At 44.7% G+C, this 20092-nt stretch overlaps 1 protein-coding gene across 1 annotated transcript in view; it reads right to left on the reverse strand.

Moving 5' to 3' along the window:
* LOC126536343 (guanylate cyclase soluble subunit beta-1-like) overlaps positions 1-20092 on the reverse strand; it is a 94914-nt gene that overhangs the window by 39637 nt on the left and 35185 nt on the right. Inside the window, exons 2-4 of the mRNA XM_050183274.3 lie at positions 5231-5304; positions 3658-3761; positions 2795-3034 (exon numbers count right to left, since the gene is read on the reverse strand). Of these exons, the coding sequence (XP_050039231.1) occupies positions 2795-3034; positions 3658-3761; positions 5231-5304 (418 nt within the window). The remainder of the gene's footprint in view (positions 1-2794; positions 3035-3657; positions 3762-5230; positions 5305-20092) is intronic.

A 20092-nucleotide genomic window follows, 5' to 3' on the forward strand; every position in this document is an offset into this window, starting at 1 on the left:
AAACAACTGCTCTATTGCCAGCGCCTGCAGATCTCCTATGAGGTCACGTAACGTGCCGCGTAACCTGTAGTGCTACAGAAATCTATATAAAGGAAAAAAGAAATGACTGCCGCACGCAAGCACCACTTAATACAAGCAATCACTAATAAATAAACAAAAGTACACACTCATTTGTAGTAGTGCCTTTTCCTGCCCTGGTTATGGCTAGTTTCACACCACTGAACAATAAATCAATAAATATTTAAAGAAGTTAACTTTCAACGAAGAAATATATTTGTTTAAAATGTTCACGAAGAAAAGTTCTGCACTTCGCTAAAGTGCTACAGATAAGTCACAGGCTATCGCGGTAAGCGCAGACTCATACGATGTTCTGCTCTCGGAACGGTTATGAAGAGCTAGTATTATAGATCATCCAAGGGAAAAAAAGAAAAGAAAAAAAAAAACAGGCGGGAGCAAACGTCAAAAAGGGGATCATCTTGCTCCCCCTTTTTATCAGCTTTCCCTTCATTACCCGCTCTCATCTGCCTTAAGACTGGCTATGTTCTTGAGATAAAGTTGGGCGCCTTCATTTTTGAAACTTGCGCTGGCTCCGTTAGCGTAGACTGCAACGCAACATGGCTCTGTATCATCCAAGATCTTTTACCCTGCCGTGAACGGAATGCAGCTCGATTCTGGCCCTTGATGAAGCAACAGGACGACTGCAATTCGTTGTAACGCCTGCCCCTTCGAGCGCCATTTGTTGCAAAGGGCCAGGTGTGCTGAAACACGTAAGCTGTTTGGAAGAAGCTAATGTGTCGATACCCCTATAAATTCTTTCGTTTGTCTTTTTCTTCTGTGCTTCTACTCAAATGAGGAGGTTATAGGGCATGGGAAAAAAATAGTAACAACAGACCAAGCGTGTGCCTGATAGTGTAGTTACTGTGGCCGCTTTTAGCTCCAGACAACATAGCACGTGCCTCTGCCATGTATTACAGATCTATACTCGATCAATACAGCTTCGACTGGGGTTAATTGGTATGGCATCGTTCTACTTGCTGGGCGTCATGCTCAAAAATGACTCGGGAGACCACGTTAGCACACCTTCTGTGGCGCTAGGAGAAGCAGCTTTTAAATTCATAGACAAATGTTAGATCAAGCCATACTTGTCACTGTGAAATCAGATGTGCGTAGATTGGCTTCTTTTTGGTCTTTTACCTCGTTTTCTTTTTTATTTACAGTCACCCTTCGTGTAGATATTTGACGTGCACTAGCGAATAATAAACAGTTGAAAGTTTGCGCACGTGTGAGTCTGTCTTTTTCGTCATCGTATAAGCAGTATAGCGCAGCAACAGAACGAGAACCATACTCGGTGATTGCTGAACACGATGAAGCCGTTTCAATTTGTTATTTTATACATTCTAGTATGTTTGGACAAAAATAAAAAAAGAACCAACAATATTCAGGCCCACTTTGCACAATGTGGTTTCGATGGTTAATCTACGTTTGTCACTAGAGTAAGTTTGGTTATAACGATAACAATATTTGTATTGCAGTAACGTGAGTGGAAAAAAAGAACATCTCACAGTTGTGAAACTTCTAGTTTTAGCACAGATTGGGACGCATTGATCGTATTCAAACTAATCTAAATGTGAAAAATGAATTGCTCCCCTCTGCATCGATATTGCACATAGATTGGAGCCGTACCGGTTGAACTCGCTAATTAAGCTGTCTCTGCCAGGCGTGTCAAGAGAGACAATGTTTACCGTGGATCAAGTAATTGCGCATGTGGCACTGTATGCCGCTCGCGACATATACTACAGAACTTGAATGATGTTCCTGCAGAGAGACAGAGAGAGAGAAACTTTACTGAATCAGTTTTCTACGAGGGGAGGGGCCATCTTATGGGCTCCTGTGGCCTTCGCCATCAAGCGTCACCGTCCATAAACTGTCCCTAGTCATCCAGGATGGAGCTCAGCAGTACGGCATCCCACTGGGATGAGGTAAGGCTTGCGTTAGGGGGGTATTGCGGAGTTTCGTTGGTATTCCCATACAGTGCGGTATAGGGTGGCGTAATTTGCACAGGATGCACGTTCTTTGGTGTATTGTTTGGCGTAGAAGTGGTGAAGTAGACTTAGCTTTCGAGATGTGTTCGTCTATAGTTGCCACCAGACAAGAGCCTCCTCTCTGGAGAGCTTCTCGTGCTTTTGGGGAGGACGGGGGAGGTTTTGGCTAAGTCACTGAAATTCAGTCATGCGGGAAATTTTGCAATGTGATTGATCACGGGGATCAATAAATCTTTTTTCAGCTTTTCTTTCGGTGTTTCTCTGAACTTCTTTTAGGCGCAACTTAGCGTATATGATATCCGCCACTGACGCCATGCAAGCCAGGGAGACCATTTAGTTCACTTTGTTTCCTGTAATGCCATTTAGGCCCAAGTTGTAGAAGACAAGCAAGGGTTGGCCTTAGTCTTTCGGCCACCAGCTAAAGATAGGCACATGGAGAATATAGTGCAGAAGGTAAAAACAGTAAGGGCGAGGAGTTAAGGGTATAGGCTGGATGATTTTAGGAAGATGGCGATAGAATGGACATGTCGAGTGCCGAAGAACACACCGCTGGAATGTGTTCCGCTTCACGGCAAGCTGATATCTACAAAAACGCCGATAAAGAAGGGACGCCATGTAAATATCTACTGTTCACTAAGCGTGCAGTGTGACCTAATTGTGAAAGCACGCTGCATCACTCACACAGTGTTTTATTGCACGTCAGGGACTGGTCGATGCATCTGAAACAGTACGCAGGGGAAGGAGACGCGTACCTTTCCTGTCACTGTAGTAATGAAGGAGTATCTGTCCGCTGGGACCGGGTGTGACGCGAAACGAGGGTGCACGCATTCCCGGGTAAGTAGACGCCAAGTGGTCGTGCAGGTTGTCCAGGTTCGTCAGGAAGTCGGCCATGTTGGAGCCCAGAACACGCAGGATGTGGTCGTAGCCGTGTTGCTGACAGAAGTATAGAAAATGCTCTCCGAAGGCTTCTAGGCACGTGTCCAAATCCAGGCCTGCAATGTGACAGTGGCGTGCGGCAGTTTTCGTGGCTCAAGAACGAACTGCAGTAACAACAATAGGATGTGACAACCGAAGCCCACCTTATAAGACACTACCTTGGCTGGTTTTCTAATGAGGACGCATGGAGTCTAAATATGTTAGCTAGCCGTCTATGTCTACGAAAGGTTACGTAGTATTGATAGCCCGAGCTATCTTGATGCAGGAAATTTCGTTGTCCCTGACTTGTTTCATGAAACTTGCATGCATCTCTTGTAGTCCCTATTATTTTCGTCTGTACAAAAGAGTGAGATTTCGGTTGCCGGTTGGGTTTGTGAAGTAATAGACTTCACTTCGCCGGGATCATTTTCGAACGCTTGTATGTAATTTTAGGGAATACATCTATAGGCAGGACATTTGAATACATGTTAAATACGTGTGAATGAAACCATTTAGAAGAGTTTGAGCGCATTGACCACCTAAATTCGCTTTCTGAAAAAATAAAAAAGAAATATGACATGGACACCACTAGAAAGTGGCCTGAAGCGTAAGCTCATTGAGCACTTTGACCATTACTGACAGCGCAAAATAACACAATCAATCACACTTGCCTCGGACAACACAGAACAGTTCCGCTTACCAAGCACCTCGCAGGCTGCAGCCACCAACTTGAGGGTCATCTCGTCCGTGTACACTTTGTGCATGAGGAAAGAGGCACCGTGCATACTGATCCCCGACTTTTCCCTGCGTATTGGGATGAAGTGTAGCGCTATACTGGGCAAGGGCACCGGATGGAATGACAAACACACAGGGCCTTTTTTCAACAGCGCTCCGAGGCGACCAACGTGTGATGCAACAAAGGAAGCCTCACATAAGAGGATGGTGCAAGTTTAGCATGTAGTCATAAAAATGCACTTATTCTAATGTAGTATATCACGTACAAATATGCCAGGCAGTTACAGAAGCCTTCTAGAGAGTGGCTGTTAATAGGTTACCTGTGACTTAAAGAACATAAAGTGACTAATTTCATCATGAGGCCGTACAGACAGTCTGTGCCTATGCTGTTCTTATCTGTTGGTTTATCTTACGTCTCAACAAAATTTTACCTACTGTATGAAAACTCTTACTAGGCTTACATCAAGAACAATACCAGCTCACTGCGAAGTCATAAAGGCCTGCTGATACTTCAACCGGAATTTTCAAATGATGCTGAGGTCTTCATGGAGACCACTTCCGTATGCGGACGTTTGCATGAAGACTGTTCAATACTCTGAAAAAGCACTCCCTTGACGTCTGATGTTCCTCCGTACTCTACCATAATTTATTGCAACGTAGTAATAATTTACGGCGTTTCATACTTGGCAAAGCATTTTAAGGCCATCTTTTACATTTCAACACGGCACATTTGCTGTCTACCAAGTTTTAGCCTGACAACGCTCCTTATCTGATGGGCTCCTGAAAGTCACATTCCAGGTGTGCGTAGTAGTGTATCCTAGGCAAAGACGCAAACAGGCATGGATGAGCTATTAACAGCTAATACTGAGCAATGAAGATGCGATATCGAGCCTGATAAACAGGACCTCTAATATTCGCGAAAAATGACATCAGTAGCAGCTATCTGTGTCGCCGTAATTAATCGCAGCTTCGGCCCTCGGTGGCATGAGCAGACACCTTTAGTACTTCGTCCGCTGTTAGTATATAAAACAGCTGACTTGAGAGACCATGTTTTATTATCAACGGCACTTGCACTCCTAGTAATAAAACTGAGGCTTTCTATCCGTCTTGACGCGTGTATTTAAGGACACTGCCTCCTCAAGTATTTAGCAAGATTATAAACGAAGGCTAAGATACTAGAGCGTTTCACACAGATCCTAAATACCATATAATAAGAAAAGATCACGCGTACTTTGCTAAATTCAAAATAATATTAAGCAGCAGACACTGAAGTGAATATGGTGTCCATATCAACCAATATTTCTGGTTGTAATGCAAAATTAAACGCTCCTCGAGGCACAGCTGTGCCATAAAGAAAATTGTATCTCTATTCTTGTTCAGGCGTTCCTTTCTATTCTCAAAGTGCGTACAGAATTATTGCGGTTATTTTCGCTGGAATGGGTGTGTTCGCCAGCACACAGTCTGTGGGCGCTTTGAAGAGGAATGGAATGGAGGAATGTTGGTCGCAAACGCAGAAATGGTTCAGCAGAGGGACTTACAGAAGCATCTTCCACGTGTCCGCTCCGAACTTCTTCGTCACGAGGTCTTCCAAGGCGCAGTGAATAAACCCGTACTGCAAGGGAAAGAGGACGAGAAAATGTTTGGTTAGTCACCACATGGATTTGATTAACCAGTACAGGCAGGTTAAGCGGATCACTAACGTGATATATAGCTCTTCTGTTCTCACTCTACAGGAAAGTGGCTGTGAAATGCAGTGTTGAATGACGTGTTCCAGGAAAATTGCGCGTTAAACGTCATGGAAGATGTGTAACTACAAGGCGCTGGTAGGTGTTATCAAATACAAAGTAACACACGAATTCATGAAGAGGGCTTCACGAAAGCAAAACAATAGGCCGCCGAGCTTTGCCTAATAACAAGCACGTAGTACAGCCACACGCCTGGTACTGCTACGATATAACGCTTAAAGGTTCAGCAACTGCGACATTAGCATATATATTGCGATTTACTCAAGATTCGCATAACAGTAAAGGATGTATGCACGTGATTCTATTGCTCATTACTAAGAAGGCCGGAACGCAGTGCCGAAAAAAAAATTATTCAAACTCAAGTAATCGGCACAAGCACGGCACTCCAGGAGCCAGCAATGACAGCTGCCCAGGCGTCAGGACGACCATAACTGCAACTTTAGCAGCAGTTCAGGCACCACCACCACCAGCGACGGCAGCGGATGCATATCAGAGACGGGAAAGCAATATCCGGGATCGTTTCGTGGTGGAGCTCTCTTCTTACTCGTGTCCACATAACCGCAGCGCAGATTTGGGTGCCTAAAGCGCGCCGACATTTTAGTTTTTTTAATACTTTTTTGCGGATATCCGAAGTGTTTCCGGATGAACGGGGTTGACGCTCGGGGTTCTGGGAATTCTAGCCCGGGCCAACTTTCGCGTATATATGGCAGAAATTGCAGAACGTCGAGTGGAGCAAGCAGTTATGGATTGCGATAAAAAAAATGAATCATCGACAAAAAAGAAAATGTCGCGCCATGTAGAGGCAGGCAAACCTCAACGCACTTTGAGGCTATTTACGGAGCGGCGGCGGCAGTTTCTTTAACTTATCGCTTCGTACACTCTGCGGTTCGGGTCTCGTCTTGTCAACAGTGGCCTGCACCGTTCGCCGATGGCGGCCCTGATGGATGAAGATAGATGCGCGCCAGAGTGGCCTTACTATATGGCATCGCTGTGATTCAGGGGCAGCCTTGATCGTTTGACCGGACCATGATGAATGGCTTCTTCGTCGCCAACTGTTGTGTTTCTTGGTGAATCGAGAATTGTTGGTTTCTTATTTGCGCGTGAGATTTCTAGGTCACATCGTAAAATTCGAGACACCAAGTTCCTCGTCTGCACTCGGAGCCACCTAATTGTGACGTGTCATCGTGTTTCTTTCAAGTCAATACGGAGATTCAATACAGTTTGATCGCACCACGATGCGCTGCTTCTTCGACGTGGACTGCTATGTTGCTTGATGACTTTAGTTGCTCTTGGCTGATTAGTTTTCTGTACAAAATTTTGAGGTCAATTCTTGAAATTAGAGGCACCACTAAAGCTCCGTGTGTTCACCCTGAGACGCTTGTGTCATGTCATCACGTTTTTTTTTCTAGTCCAATATGCAGCTCCATTTTTAGTGTGCACGCTGCAGCACGGTAACCTCTCGCCGCAGATTTGGAGAAATTGAGACATCTTTATTTAGATGGGCATCATTGTTACATATACAAATATATAATTACCCAAGTTATGAGATACTTTTCAATAAGTATAATACACGGCACCACTAAATAAGACAAGGAGACATCGAAAATAAATCTTGATGAATGTGCAAGTTCCGAAGCTAAAGCTCAGTTTACTTCTCAAGCAAGGAACACGTACACCGTTTCGAACGCTGCGGCGCTAATCATGGCAATTTTATTAGGCAGATCAAATTGCGCAGCTACTCTTTAACATTTGAAGTGGCATTGTTTTCTCTCTACGAAGAGAATTGAGAGGTCTATTGTGATCATTGAGTAAAAACTTTATAACAATTATTCTAGACTCACAGCAAAAAATAAAAAAAATTATATGAGCGACCGCAAACAGCAGGATCACAGCGAGCTTAATAATAAAAAAGTACCGAATGCGGAATTTTGTCTCACAACAAAATTTAGTCTTCGTAAGTTTCTGTTTCTTTCAGCATTGAAACGAAGCTCACGCTATAAACCCATGCTGAACTTTTACACTCGAGAAAGAGAAAGAGATAGGCGTAAAAACAGGGAATTTCACCAAAGGATATCTCGGTATGACTATTTTGTACTGGAGAAAGAGAAAAGAGGTACGAAATATGAGAGAAAAGATAGCAATGCTACTTGGACATGGATCCACAGGCAGAAAGTTTTGATTATGCTGGGGGGGGGGCTTAGGGCTGGAGCTCACTCAGATTTCCGAACCCCACCCATTATACGGGATGCCCCAGCCAACTTTAACCATAGTTTAAAAATATGTGAATGCCATGTAGCTGGACAGAACCAAGATAATGGTGTTCGCGGTCGCTTGCAGATACTCAAATTATTTTTTTCATTCCGCCTAATTTGATCATTAGTCTCAATTAATTTATCGCCTTCATAAATATTATAGTTGGATGAAAAGTGTCAATGAGAAAATTGTAGAGCTACAGGAAAACCTTCCGCACAGCTTTCTATTGCTCAGTACGAGATACATAAAAGTGTTTTGCCGTGCGTGAAAGAAGCCTGCAAATGCACGCAGTATTGCCGCGCGATTGGCCACTCAAGGCACTTGTTGTAACCCTGATTCCGATCGCGCTGTTGAGCATGATCGGAATCAGCGCAACGAATGCCACAGCATCTCGCTTCGTTTTTTATTTATATTGGTTGTCAAGTTGAGGGTGCGGCCATTACATGGGTGTGGCTCTTACACGAATTTATACGGTAATACTCTTTCTTCGTGTAATTGTCTTCTACTTTGCTATCAGTAACACTACTTCACCCTTCTGACGAAACTGCAGCCTCTCATTTTTTTTCTTTTGTTTTATTATCATTATTTTTTTTACTGTGAGTTCGAGTATGAGCGCTGTTGGGCATGACGGCTATTGATTCTGATTTAGAATGAATCCAGCTTGGCTTCATTTTGGTTACTGAATGAATTATATATATTTATGACCTCTGCATACAAGTGGCGGTGTTTCTATTTCTAACAAATGGTGTAAATTATTAGAAGAGGTTTTTCTTTTTTTTTTTATGGGTCGTTAGCATTGCCTACAGAAAAGAGAAACAATACTTAGACACGTATCATTCACTTAGTTTCACGCGCCATTGATAAAGAAACACTACCGAAAGGGTCACTGGAGTCTGCGGGTTTTTTTCAGGGTCAAAAAGCACGCAAAGCAATTTGAAATGAGGTAACACACAGCAACATATTCATTCTCTAGGCATAGGCTATCCACACGATTAAAAGCAATTGTTAGGTGTCTACCACGTTCTTTCTACAATATTGCAAAATTTTAATGAACTGTGTCCCCTCTATATATTTAAATATATTGTGTCCTTGCATTGTGTTCGCAGTGAAAATTTCTTTAAAATGTTGAAGCGTAAGACATTCGGATGAGGTAGGTGCCGCTGGCGCTTCTATTGCGCGTGTCCTATTGTCAGGATTTGCAGAAATAAAGCGAAAATATGAATTAAAAGCCGCGCACATCGGTGACAACAATGATACAGTAAGCATTTAGCTACAATAACATTTTAAGTCAAAAGTTTGAAGCCACTAAAAAGAAACCTCAAGTGGTGTGGGTAACAGAACTCTGGTAATGACACTTAAGGGGGGTGGGGATGGGTAGGCTTCGGCATCGCCGGGGGGAGAGCTGCCCCCCGCCCCCTTTCTAGGGAACTTCGGAAGGGGCTCGGGCCCTTCCGAAGCTGTGGATCAACTGTAAACGCCACCATCGCGGTAGTTCGATAAATGGTTGAATTATACTTGAAAAGACGTAGCAGGTATAATTGCGGTATAACGCAGAAAGGCTTGCAATGTTTATGGAGGCGCCTGTAATCGGCTTGCTCATGCCTTGTTTGGCAGGGTTTTGAGTCATACCTAAAGTACCTCTTCTCTGATTCTGATGAATCATGTGTGCCGTTGAACACAACGCGCTCTTTTAGAAATTAAACGTTACATCTCAACGTGCCAAATGTTCTCATCAAATTGGTGGTGAATTTATTGTATTCTTGTCTAGATTTTGGCACAAGAACCTTCGCCAGACCGACGCTGGCGAAAGTGGAGAATGTAACAAACAATGTAGAAGATATCGCGAGCATCTATCGATCTCTTTCACAACAAAAAAAGAAGGAGGGGGGAACAGGGGGGGGGGGGGAGGTCAAGACGTTCTAGTAGCGAAAGAGAGAAAGAAACACTGGGAAGTCGGGAGGTCAACCAGACAAAAGTACGGTTTGCTACCCTGTAATGCTGAAAGTAAAAAATATGTACTTAAATTAGGAGATAAGAATTGTGAAAGTTTATACAGTTTCGGACAACTCCTTAGCCATGTTTCGAGCTCCAGTGGTTAGATCAGATTTACAAGTTCTATCGGCCGTGTGGTCCTGGCGCCAACGTTTAGGGCAATTTAAAGCAAATTTAAAGCACGAGCAGAAAGCGAGAGAAGTCGGTAACGTCTCTTCATTGTATAGGCTGGGCGGCGACCCTTTGTTCCCTGGCCAGACACCAGTATGAATGAGGCAATGAAACCGACACAAAAACTTTTTCCTGCACTGCTTTTGTGTGAGGGCCGCGAGTGACAAAAGATGGGTGCTTTCTCGTTTCTCCTACTTGAACATGCCCTTCGCCTTTGTTCCTTCCGCACCAGGGCAAACGTCATCAGCATTCTGTGTTGGCTCGCAGTCAGACCCATAGCCAACTCTTGTCCATATCGCGGTTCTCATTCTTCTTCGCTTGCTCCCCCATTAAAACCATAACTTATTCTTCATCTTGAACTCTATAATGAGTTTTTGTTGCTATCTATAGACTATTAGTTGTTTAGGGTAGTAGCTATGCTATCGGTTAGAGGTTACCTTTAAAAGTATGCACCCTCTTTTTCAATTCTTGGTGGCCACCACAGAAAGAAGAAGTGACACTGATGTGACACATTCACTTAGCGAACGGGAATCTCAGGTTAGAGCCCAGCCCCATTGCTCGTTACTAGAAACAACGACTATAGCTTGTTAACACATCACAAAATTCTTTAGCAAAAGAAATATCTATTTTCTTTCGTTACCGTTTTCTTTATTACAGACGCCGAATTTGATGGTGAAACTCTTGGGAAGAATTATTGGCTCCACTCACGGGAGTGTCAAAATTCTAAGGAGCCACAGTCACGATGCTTGCATTTTAATGTACCTTTTGTAGTCCGCCGCTTTGCCTATGACACATCAGTGCATGACTGGCGCGTGCACGTACCAGCCATATCCTATATGAAGCCTTGAAAAGCAACCCGAATGTTGTTCTACTTTTTCACCCAGTCGTTGTACACGAATTTGTCAGAAAGTATGATTATACACTTATGAGAGCTGGCAAGTATGATTCATCTGCTTTAATTACGGAAGCGCGTTTCGCTTCATTTGCAGGACATAGATTACGGGAGGTCCCTGGTAAAATGCATCAAGTTAAAGCATGGAGGGATGGATGGATGGATACAACTTTCTTGTACGTCCGGCAAGGTTTAACGCGACCCGGGCTCAGGTCTCCCACGGAGTAACGTCAAGGCCCTGCCTCAACGCCGCCTCACGGGCTTGCTGGATTGCTCACGTCTGGATGCCGAGGTCTGAGCTGCGCAGAGCGGGGGTCCACCTCGACGACAGGGTCTCCGGAGTAACTTCCATCGCTCCTATAACTACATTGCACTCCCACAGCATGTGTTTGAGGGTTGCTGGTCTTTCCTGGCACAATTTGCACATGTCGTCCTGATTCTTGTCTGGGAAGCTACGTTTCAGACGGAATGGATTAGGGCAGGTGTTCGTCTGGAGTTGTCGCCAGGCGACGGCCTGCCTCCTGTTCAAGGAAGACATAAAAAACTAAACTCAAGCCCTCCGATGCGAGTGAAACCGACTTCTATGCTATTATCAGCCAGCTAAAGAAGCCTTCACTAATTTTGTGATCTCTATATTTACATACGGTATTTGCAGTCAGTAATGAGGTTAATTGTTAAACATAAATTTCTGGCCACTGTCAATATGACGTTTTCAGAGCAGATTTAGACATCATCGTCATTTTCTTGCAATGTCGTAAAACACCTGAAATAAATTCCTGAAAAAATAAAATACTTATAAAGTACCTGAAAAATAAATTCTATAAGCTGTGAGGGGCGCAGCCGCCGCGAGTTACGTGAAACATGTTCCGCTTGTTATGGAGGGTGTATGGGCGATAGGATGCAGAAATAATGTAAGCATATGGACAAGTTGCATTTATTTATTCACGCATTCGGAAGCTCACATGCTGAACTTGTGTTACAGCAAGTGAGGGTCTTACCGTCTAATTTTGCAATCGTGCTGGTTGCCTATTCGTAGTGGGCGCGGTTATTCTGTAGAGAGTGTTCAGGCACCAGGTTACATAATGACCCTCCTGCTGGTGGCTCCCGAGACTTCACTGCACAGTTCGAACCCACCGTACTCACGATTTCCCTAGCTTGCTGCCAGAGCCTCTTCACACAACTTTAGAACCCTAGGTGCCAAAGCGCAGGCGCCGTAGCCAAGCAAGCGTCAACATTATTAAAATTACGGAGTTTTGCGTGCCAGACCCACGATCTGATTATGCGGCACGCCGTAGTGGGGGACTCCGGAAATTTGAGTCACCTGGGGTTCTTTAACGGGCACCTAAGTCTAAATGCCACGGGTGTTTTCGCATTTCGCCCCCATCGAAATGCGGCTGCCGTGGCCGGGATTCGATCCCACGACTTCGTGCTTAACAGACCGACCCCATAGCCACTAATCAACCACGGCGGGTGAGCAAGCGTCAAATTCTTGCAAAAAACACTCCTCACTTTAACGCCTCGTGAATTCTGATGAGCATACGTTTCAGTCTGATGGATTATACATACTGCGGCTGAGTGAGCGCTTTCAAACGCGATAACTCCTGCTCGATTCGACAAACGTACTGCCGAGCTACGCCGCTCCGAACGCCGAGCAGAAGGCTAAATTTAGCTCAGATTTCATCATGCGTTGGGCGACAATGGCGCCATATGTGCACGCGACAAATGCACGATTGTGAAATGTTTCTTTTCTTTCTTTTTTTGCTGTACACAACGATAACAAAGTAAAGCGTGTGGGTAACATAGGGTGGCAAAGATATAAGTGATAATACTATAAAATGTTTTCGTTACTTGCTGCTTTAGTATCCTATGCTGACTGCACGGATAAATTAACGTCAGAAAAGCAAACCAACGCGATCCAATGTTTGCGCGCTACGTCCCTGATCCTCTCAAACACTTTGTCAGCGAACTAAACGCGCTACATGTGTAACTTTTTATTTACACCGATTCGACGAGGTACTTATTTTAGCGTGAGGTATATGAAGAGTGTCCTAAGTATCGTGCAGCAAGATTTAAGAATACGCAAATGCCATGTATCTGGACAGAAACAAGGTAACGTTTCTTCCCCTCGCTCGGATACACTCAGATTATTTTCTGCGTTGTGTCTAATTACATAATTAGTCTTAATTAATTAATAAAACTTCCGTAATATAGTAATAAAGATTAAAAGTGTTATTGAGAAAATTCTGGAGCAACATGAATAACTGCCGATACAAATTTCTGTTGCTCGAAACGTGCTAGATTATTCTTTTTCCGACTGAGCGTAAAAGAAGCTCGCGAATACGCGCAAAGTGCCTCGAGCGGCCAGTCGCGCGGTAATTTTGTGTGCATTCGCGAGCAAAAAGTAATCTGAGTATCTACAAGCAATGGCAAACAAAATTACCTTTTTTCTGTCCAGCTACCTGGCATTTGCATATTTTTAAATCTTGATGCATGATACATGATAGTTGGGACACCCTGTATATATATATATATATATATATATATATATATATATATATATATATATATATATATATATATATATATATATACTTGAAGTAAAGGCAGAGAGGTTGGCCTGAGCTTGTGTGCTCGAGACCCCTCATCTGCGCAGGGTTAAGAGGAGTTGGGGAAGTCGGAATGAATGATGATGGCCAACGAATGATTAGAGGTATGTTAGATGCGCGATTTTGCAGCACTGCTAATCGCACAGGCCCCTATCGATATTGTGCTAATGTTCCAGAACATTCCTCAACGAACATTGTGGCGTATCTTGTCAAGCAACCACTGACGCAAGGGAATGTGCTTAAAGACCTGCCGGATGTCGATGCGCATGAGAAATCTGGACTAGTGACTGGTACTCATTCACGAGCGTACTAAAACGCATAAACTCCTAGCTTCGTAAGCTATTACAGAACAGCTGCAAAAAAGCGGCTGCTGTACAGCAAGCACCCGCCGACTTAGCAGCCGCTGTTTGGAGCTCAGAAAGAGAGAGAGAGAGAGAACCAACTTTATTGAGCCGAGCTCGACATCTTTTTAGACGCCGTCGATGGAAGTGGTTCCCTCTTCGTGGGACCCATATGCTTCCCTAGCCACCTGGCCCCTGGAGATCAGGAGGAGCTGGTCTTCCAGAAAGAACCATGCACCTACATTTCAGTAGATTTCGCGTGAGCGGTAATATTACTGCTAGAATCGGCTGAACGACACACAGCTACCATTATATGCAGAAGCGGCTCTATTTATATTTCTTTTTTTACCTTCGTGCACGTTTTCTGGGACATCCCGTACACGTAAGCGCCGTCGTTTGGGCAATTTTGTTGTAAGTGAAATGTTGTGAGTGCGTAGCTGCCGATCATCCAGACACGACCAAACGACGGACAAGCATTCCGCACTTTCTTCAAGCGAAGCTTTTTTTTCGACTTTCCCACTGCTGTTGCTGCTGCTGCTGTCCGGCACAACACGTTAGGGCGTGGCTCAGAGCGCGTAAATACGTGGAAGGAGCATGGCAGAGAAGAAAAGAGACGCGAGGACATCGTTTGGACCGCACCGCGTTGAATGTGCACAATACCCTCTGGAGCTCCTGGGTCGTCACCACATTAGCGTCTTGACAGCTGTAAATATCCGTGACACCTCGCAAGCGCTTATGTTTCTACCAACGTGCAAGTCCATGGGGAAGCTAGATGGAATGGAAGAGAGGAGGCGGGAGAGGAGGAAGGGAATGGGTAGAACTGATGCAGTCGGGAAACAAGTCGCGAAACAGCATTGCCACTCTTCTCTCGCAGTTCCGTTACCAATACAAGGGAGGGGAGGAGATACGGCAAAGGTTACGTGGGGAGGCAAGGAAATGTGGATAACTTAAGTTAAAGGTACGGAACGGTGCGTTTCTGCTATTTCTGAAAAATAAAACCATGCAAATATGTCTGGCGGACCACTTACGCAGGTCGTGCAGAAGCAGAGTGGCATTAATTAAATCGCACAGTGGGGTCTAGGCGACACAACGGAAGCGGTCGCACATCCAATCAACCACGCCGCGATAGTTTTGCGGCTATGGCATTGCTCGAGGTGGCGGATTCGACCGACGCAGCCTCATTTCGACGGAGGCAAAATAAAAACCCATGTGCCCAAATTTATCTGGAGTGCGCCACTAAGCCCTGCCTCATAATCCGATTGTGGTTTTGGCACGTACGGCTCCATAATCCAATTCAAGTTTAAGGCTGTTGCCACGATGCGATGTGCCATGTGAGCCAATGACTATGCTCAACCCTCTCAGAGGTTATGAAATGTGGCGCACAACAACGCCTTAAGCAAACACCTCGCTCTTTGTGTTTTGTGTACTACTCAGACAAACAGCAGTGGTGCACGCAAGGTATCGTTTAACATCGACTCACCACTCTTGTTTTGGACAAAACATTGAAGAAATTAAACATTCGCCGTCAACAACACCGCTAATTATCCTCAGTCAAAGCAAACAACACAGAAAGGTTCGCTTACATCAATTTCCACAGTGCGTGGGATCTGCATAAGTTTTTTATCTTTTATTTTTGTTTTTTACAGTCCGTGGTGATTTAGTGGCTATGGTGTTCAGCTACTAAGCACGAGGTCGCGAGATCAAATCATGGTCGGTGCGGCCGCCTTTGTTGGGGGCGAAGTGCAATGGGTGCATTGTGCGTTGGGTGTGCGTTGAAGTATCCTCCAGGTGGCCAATATAAGCCGTTGCCTGACCCGCTATTGTGTGCCTCATAATCATGTCGTCGTTTTGGCTCGTGATGGCACGGAATACTTAAAATAATGATTTCAACACTTTTCCACAAGTTCGGTGAGCACGGAAGTGCTATATATATAACGTAAAGAATCCTGATCGTAAATAGCTTCCGCGTTGTTGGTGGCCTAGTATGACAAAGAGGTGTTTCAGTGACGTTCTGTGACAACTCATCGGCCATCGATGGCGCCGACGTCAAGGACCAGCCCATGATTCAGCAATGATGTACAGCGTACGACGTCACGCCTTTACTGTGTGGCCATGTGCCGCCACTGCAAGGACGAGACAGCACACGGGCGACTGCATAGTGGACGAGACATAGGGGAAATGACGTCGCTTGTATGTCGATCAATTATCATTTATCATTGTTACTACGCCACACAGGACCGTACTAGCGCCACCTGCTATGTATAAGACTATTGCGAAAGTATTAAATAGTAGTTCGGGATTTTCCTTTATTTATTTATTTTTGTTCATTTATTATGTTGAAATTGTGGGTTCGCTTGGGCGGTGTGCTGCTCTGAAATTTACCAAGAATGATCTTCACGCTATTCTGTGCACATGCGCACGTTTGCTTATAATGTGCTTGTGTAACGTGTGAAGCAGTTTAGGAGCCCTTGAAACACGTGTTTGTCTTTTTTTTTTTTTTTTTTTGCCTTATACGCGATTCTGGCAATCCACATCAGCACTGGAAGGTGGACTCAATATTCCTAAAGTTATCCTTTAGATCGGCTAAAAAGTAACGTATTATGCTGTGAAGAATGTACTGCTTTTATACGATTTATAGCTTAATGTAGAACACAATGCAAATGCGTTTTGTGATCACCTGGGGAAACAGTAATGACAAAACGACCCATCACGCGCTTCAAAACAGTGATGTATATCGCACTGAGGCACGACAGTGGCACTCACGGTCGCATCTAGAGAAAAGAGGCAGTGCAATTGACGTGCGCAAAATTCCTTCCTATTACCAATATATAAACCTGTGATTTATAGCATTTTCGTATTGCATGACGAAAAACTTAGGCCCGCAATGAAGGCTGCTTCTAAGCAGGGAAGTTTCGGTCGAGCAAGCCGAGCGTTTGGCGATCATTAGCGCCGCGCAGGCAACAGGGCGGTGAGCAAAGAGGTGTTCGCGCGTAGAAGGGTATTATAGGACCCGGGAAATCGATGTCGCAGATGAGTTACGATTAGTAGCGAGTCGGACGCAGGAGGCGATATACCGGGCTGTATTTGGCTCGGCTCCTCTTCGGGGCCCGCCAGCTACGCCCCTCTTTGCTACATAGCTTGGGAACAGAGAAAGAGAGAAGGGGAAAGGAAGAGAGAAGGAGAAAATAAGAAGGAGCGTGTTGCGAAGGCTCGCGCTATCGGGCAAAGTACGTCCGGCAACAATTTATCAACGCCGCCTTTTTCTTCTTGACTGCTCCGCAATCGTATCCTCTCACCGACACACCTCCGTGGACCCGCAAACCACCTTTGGTTTTTTTTTATGCTCCTTGGCGTCGTGCGCTATTGGCTGCAGTTTGTGCCACCTATATACTATTGCGGCTTGATACGGCAGTTCTTGGGTGTGACAAGGAAGTGCTGCACTCTAGTCTCCGACACCCCTTACACACCGGCAAACTAACTTCCTTCTAAGTAAACCTCATTTACTCTTTATTAGGCTGAAGGGCCCCTTATCCAAATGATTTTCGCCTGTGACACACGGTACGGCACGTTCTCCTGTTATGTTTTCAGTAAGCGACGCAGCAAAACGTATGGCGCTGCTTCCTCAAACTGAAACTTACAAAATGTAAAGAAAAAGGAAAAGAGTATCCGATGAAATTTCGTCCCGACTAAATACAATATTGTTTTTGAAAGCGCTAAGCATATTAATAAGGCAGCATTAAGCTGCGCATGAGCTCACCGTTTTAGGTCCAAAAGGGTTTCAGATACCTCCCATTCCGCAACGGACTTTCACCGATACGGGGATACCCTTTTGCCATGTGTCACCCGCGTGAACGCCTTTCCAGTAGATGCCCCCTAGTCCCGACGCCTTTGGAGTGCGTATTTGTCATGGAGGATAAGGCATAAAATATTGTCCTTCATGCGGAGTGTCCTGTTGCTCGTCGCGATTGCTTATTTCGACTTTTTTTTATTCCCGCAGTGGCTGCTTAGCACACGTGCTGCCTCGTGCCCAAGAAAACAAGATATTGCACACCCTACTCCGCATAGGGAGGCTGCCTTCCAGTTATGCTTGCGCTGCCGCAGCCCTTTTTATCTTTCGCGCTGAAGGCATCGAGATCGTCCCATCTGCATTTCAGCGCGTGCATTCGTGATGGAAGAGTTTTGTCGGTCTTGCCGTTTTATTTTCGCGAAGGAACACGTTGTCCTCGTCCGCTAAATCTTACTTTTACCTCCCTTCGTGCATATGGCTCCACTGACCATCATAAAAACCGTGATGTAACGTCGTCCTGACCTGAACGTAACGCTTGGACCGCTGCTATGGAGTGGATGGAAAGCTGTGCTTAAAGGACCTGCGCAACTGCGCTGGTTCGCGCAGTGAAAGTGGGCCTGAGAGGATCATAAATCAACTCAAAATGCGTTTCGCCTCGATGTGGGGGGCAAAAAGTGGTTCGATATAGATACTATAGGCTCTTACTTACCCGCTTCATCATCGTAACAGTGGACAAGTGAAAGCCTACCTCTTTCGCGCATGCAATCAAGCGAATTTGTTTTTGCCTGAGCTCGTTGGTTGCACATAGCACAATTGGCTTCCAGCAGAACGTACGGGCACGGACAGAAAGGGTCGACGACACACACTGGGTCGTCGTCGTCGCTTTCTGTACGCGTCCGTACGTTCCGCTGGAAACTATAATTGTGCTGTTTTAGTATTCGCAGCATGGCCAACGATTTACGATGAAACTATGCTGAAGTACTTTTGTAACGTGTTAATTAACGTGTTAACGTCAATCGGCAGCACTTGGAGGCTGTTTAAATAGTCTATGTAGGCTTTAGTTCATTTAGAATTATTTCAAGGCTGTAACTCAATAGGATCAACCCCGTGAGCATAGTATTTGTGACACTCTTTGTGGTATAGTGCATAGCTACGATCATTCGTGACTGTGTATGCCAGCTCCTGCATTTCGCGAACCGTTTTTCGGAGCTGAGCTTATAGCAATGCCGACCGCTCCTATCTAGCAGGCAAATCGCCAATAAACTCTGGTTTGCCACCTCTTGGCACTAATGCACGCGCTCGCTGAGCAACAATCCTTTTTAGCGTGGGGGGATGCCTTTGCCAACTAACGAATATTCCCTGAGATTGCGCGATATTGTATAATTGATTACAAATGCAAATAAATGTGCTTCGGTTATTCCCGTCTGTATCCGCTCGGAAACATAAAAGGTCACACTCCAGCAATCAATTTCAGTCCTTCATAGGACGACCAATGATGTACCAGGTGATCATCTCGAAAGCCCACGAAGAAATGGACAAGAGCATACATCGGCGTATTGCCACTGAAAAAAAAAGAGCGTTTTTCGGTTACGCCACCCGTTATAAAAGTTGTACCGCAGCGTCATCTGTAGCGAAAAGTTGAATCGCGATCAACGCCATGGCTAGACGTCAGAAGCAGTCTTAGCGTTTTGCACTTACAGCGCACGTTATTCTTATTCAGTTCATCTAGCAAAATTATAACGTTCATGAGTTTGACGACGTTCATATTTTAGTTAGTTTGTCCCTTCCAGGCAATGAATTTTTTTTCGCACTTACTTCTTCTACATAGCTGAATGCTGAAAATATTTATACAAACACACCTAATTTTTGGTAGGAAGCTCTGTTTTCAGGAGGCTACATTTTTACATTAATTGGAAAAGGTGAGGACAACTTATAGGCGTATATCGAGTGAGGCTTACCGCTTTTGCCGTGAATATATTCTTTTTCATTTTTTGAAGGATTATTTCAGGTAAAAAATGAGAACGTTTATTTTCAGAAACATTGTCAGGCGCGCAAATGACTTCAAGTGGACTTCATCGAACGGATGCGAACGGTATCCTATCGTATTTTTTTTCATTATATAGTTTTTTTTTTTTAAAGCGAACTTACACAATCGTGTTAGTGCTGGTAAGCCGACTTTACCAAAGTATCCTTTGTTAGCAGACTAGCAGTCATGCTAAGTGACGGCATGCACTGGAAGCCAAGTTCGCTAGGTGTGGGTGCAGATGCCGACTTCAATGTTGAAATGTTTTCTCAAACTCTATGTTAACGCTAAGCATTATTCGCTTCATTCAAGGAACATTGTGGTAGGCTGATAGGTAAGTAAGTCGGCATTTATTGTTTCGCCACGCTTTGTGAATGAAATGCAGTACCGACAGCGAAATAAAACGTCTGCCTTCAAGCGCAGCAGCCCAATGCTCTAACCACTAGGCCACGATCGCACGATCAAAGCGGAGAAGCTTTTTGAGATGTTTGGCGCGTGTCAGTTTCTAGTGTTCTTTCCTCGAGACAGCTTGTGCTTTGAGACGCTGTGTTCGGCTTCACCCCATCACCAGGATCGGGCCACATGCACCC

Source organism: Dermacentor andersoni, chromosome 4, assembly GCF_023375885.2.
Source record: "Dermacentor andersoni chromosome 4, qqDerAnde1_hic_scaffold, whole genome shotgun sequence".
NCBI classification, from domain to species: Eukaryota; Metazoa; Arthropoda; class Arachnida; order Ixodida; family Ixodidae; genus Dermacentor; species Dermacentor andersoni.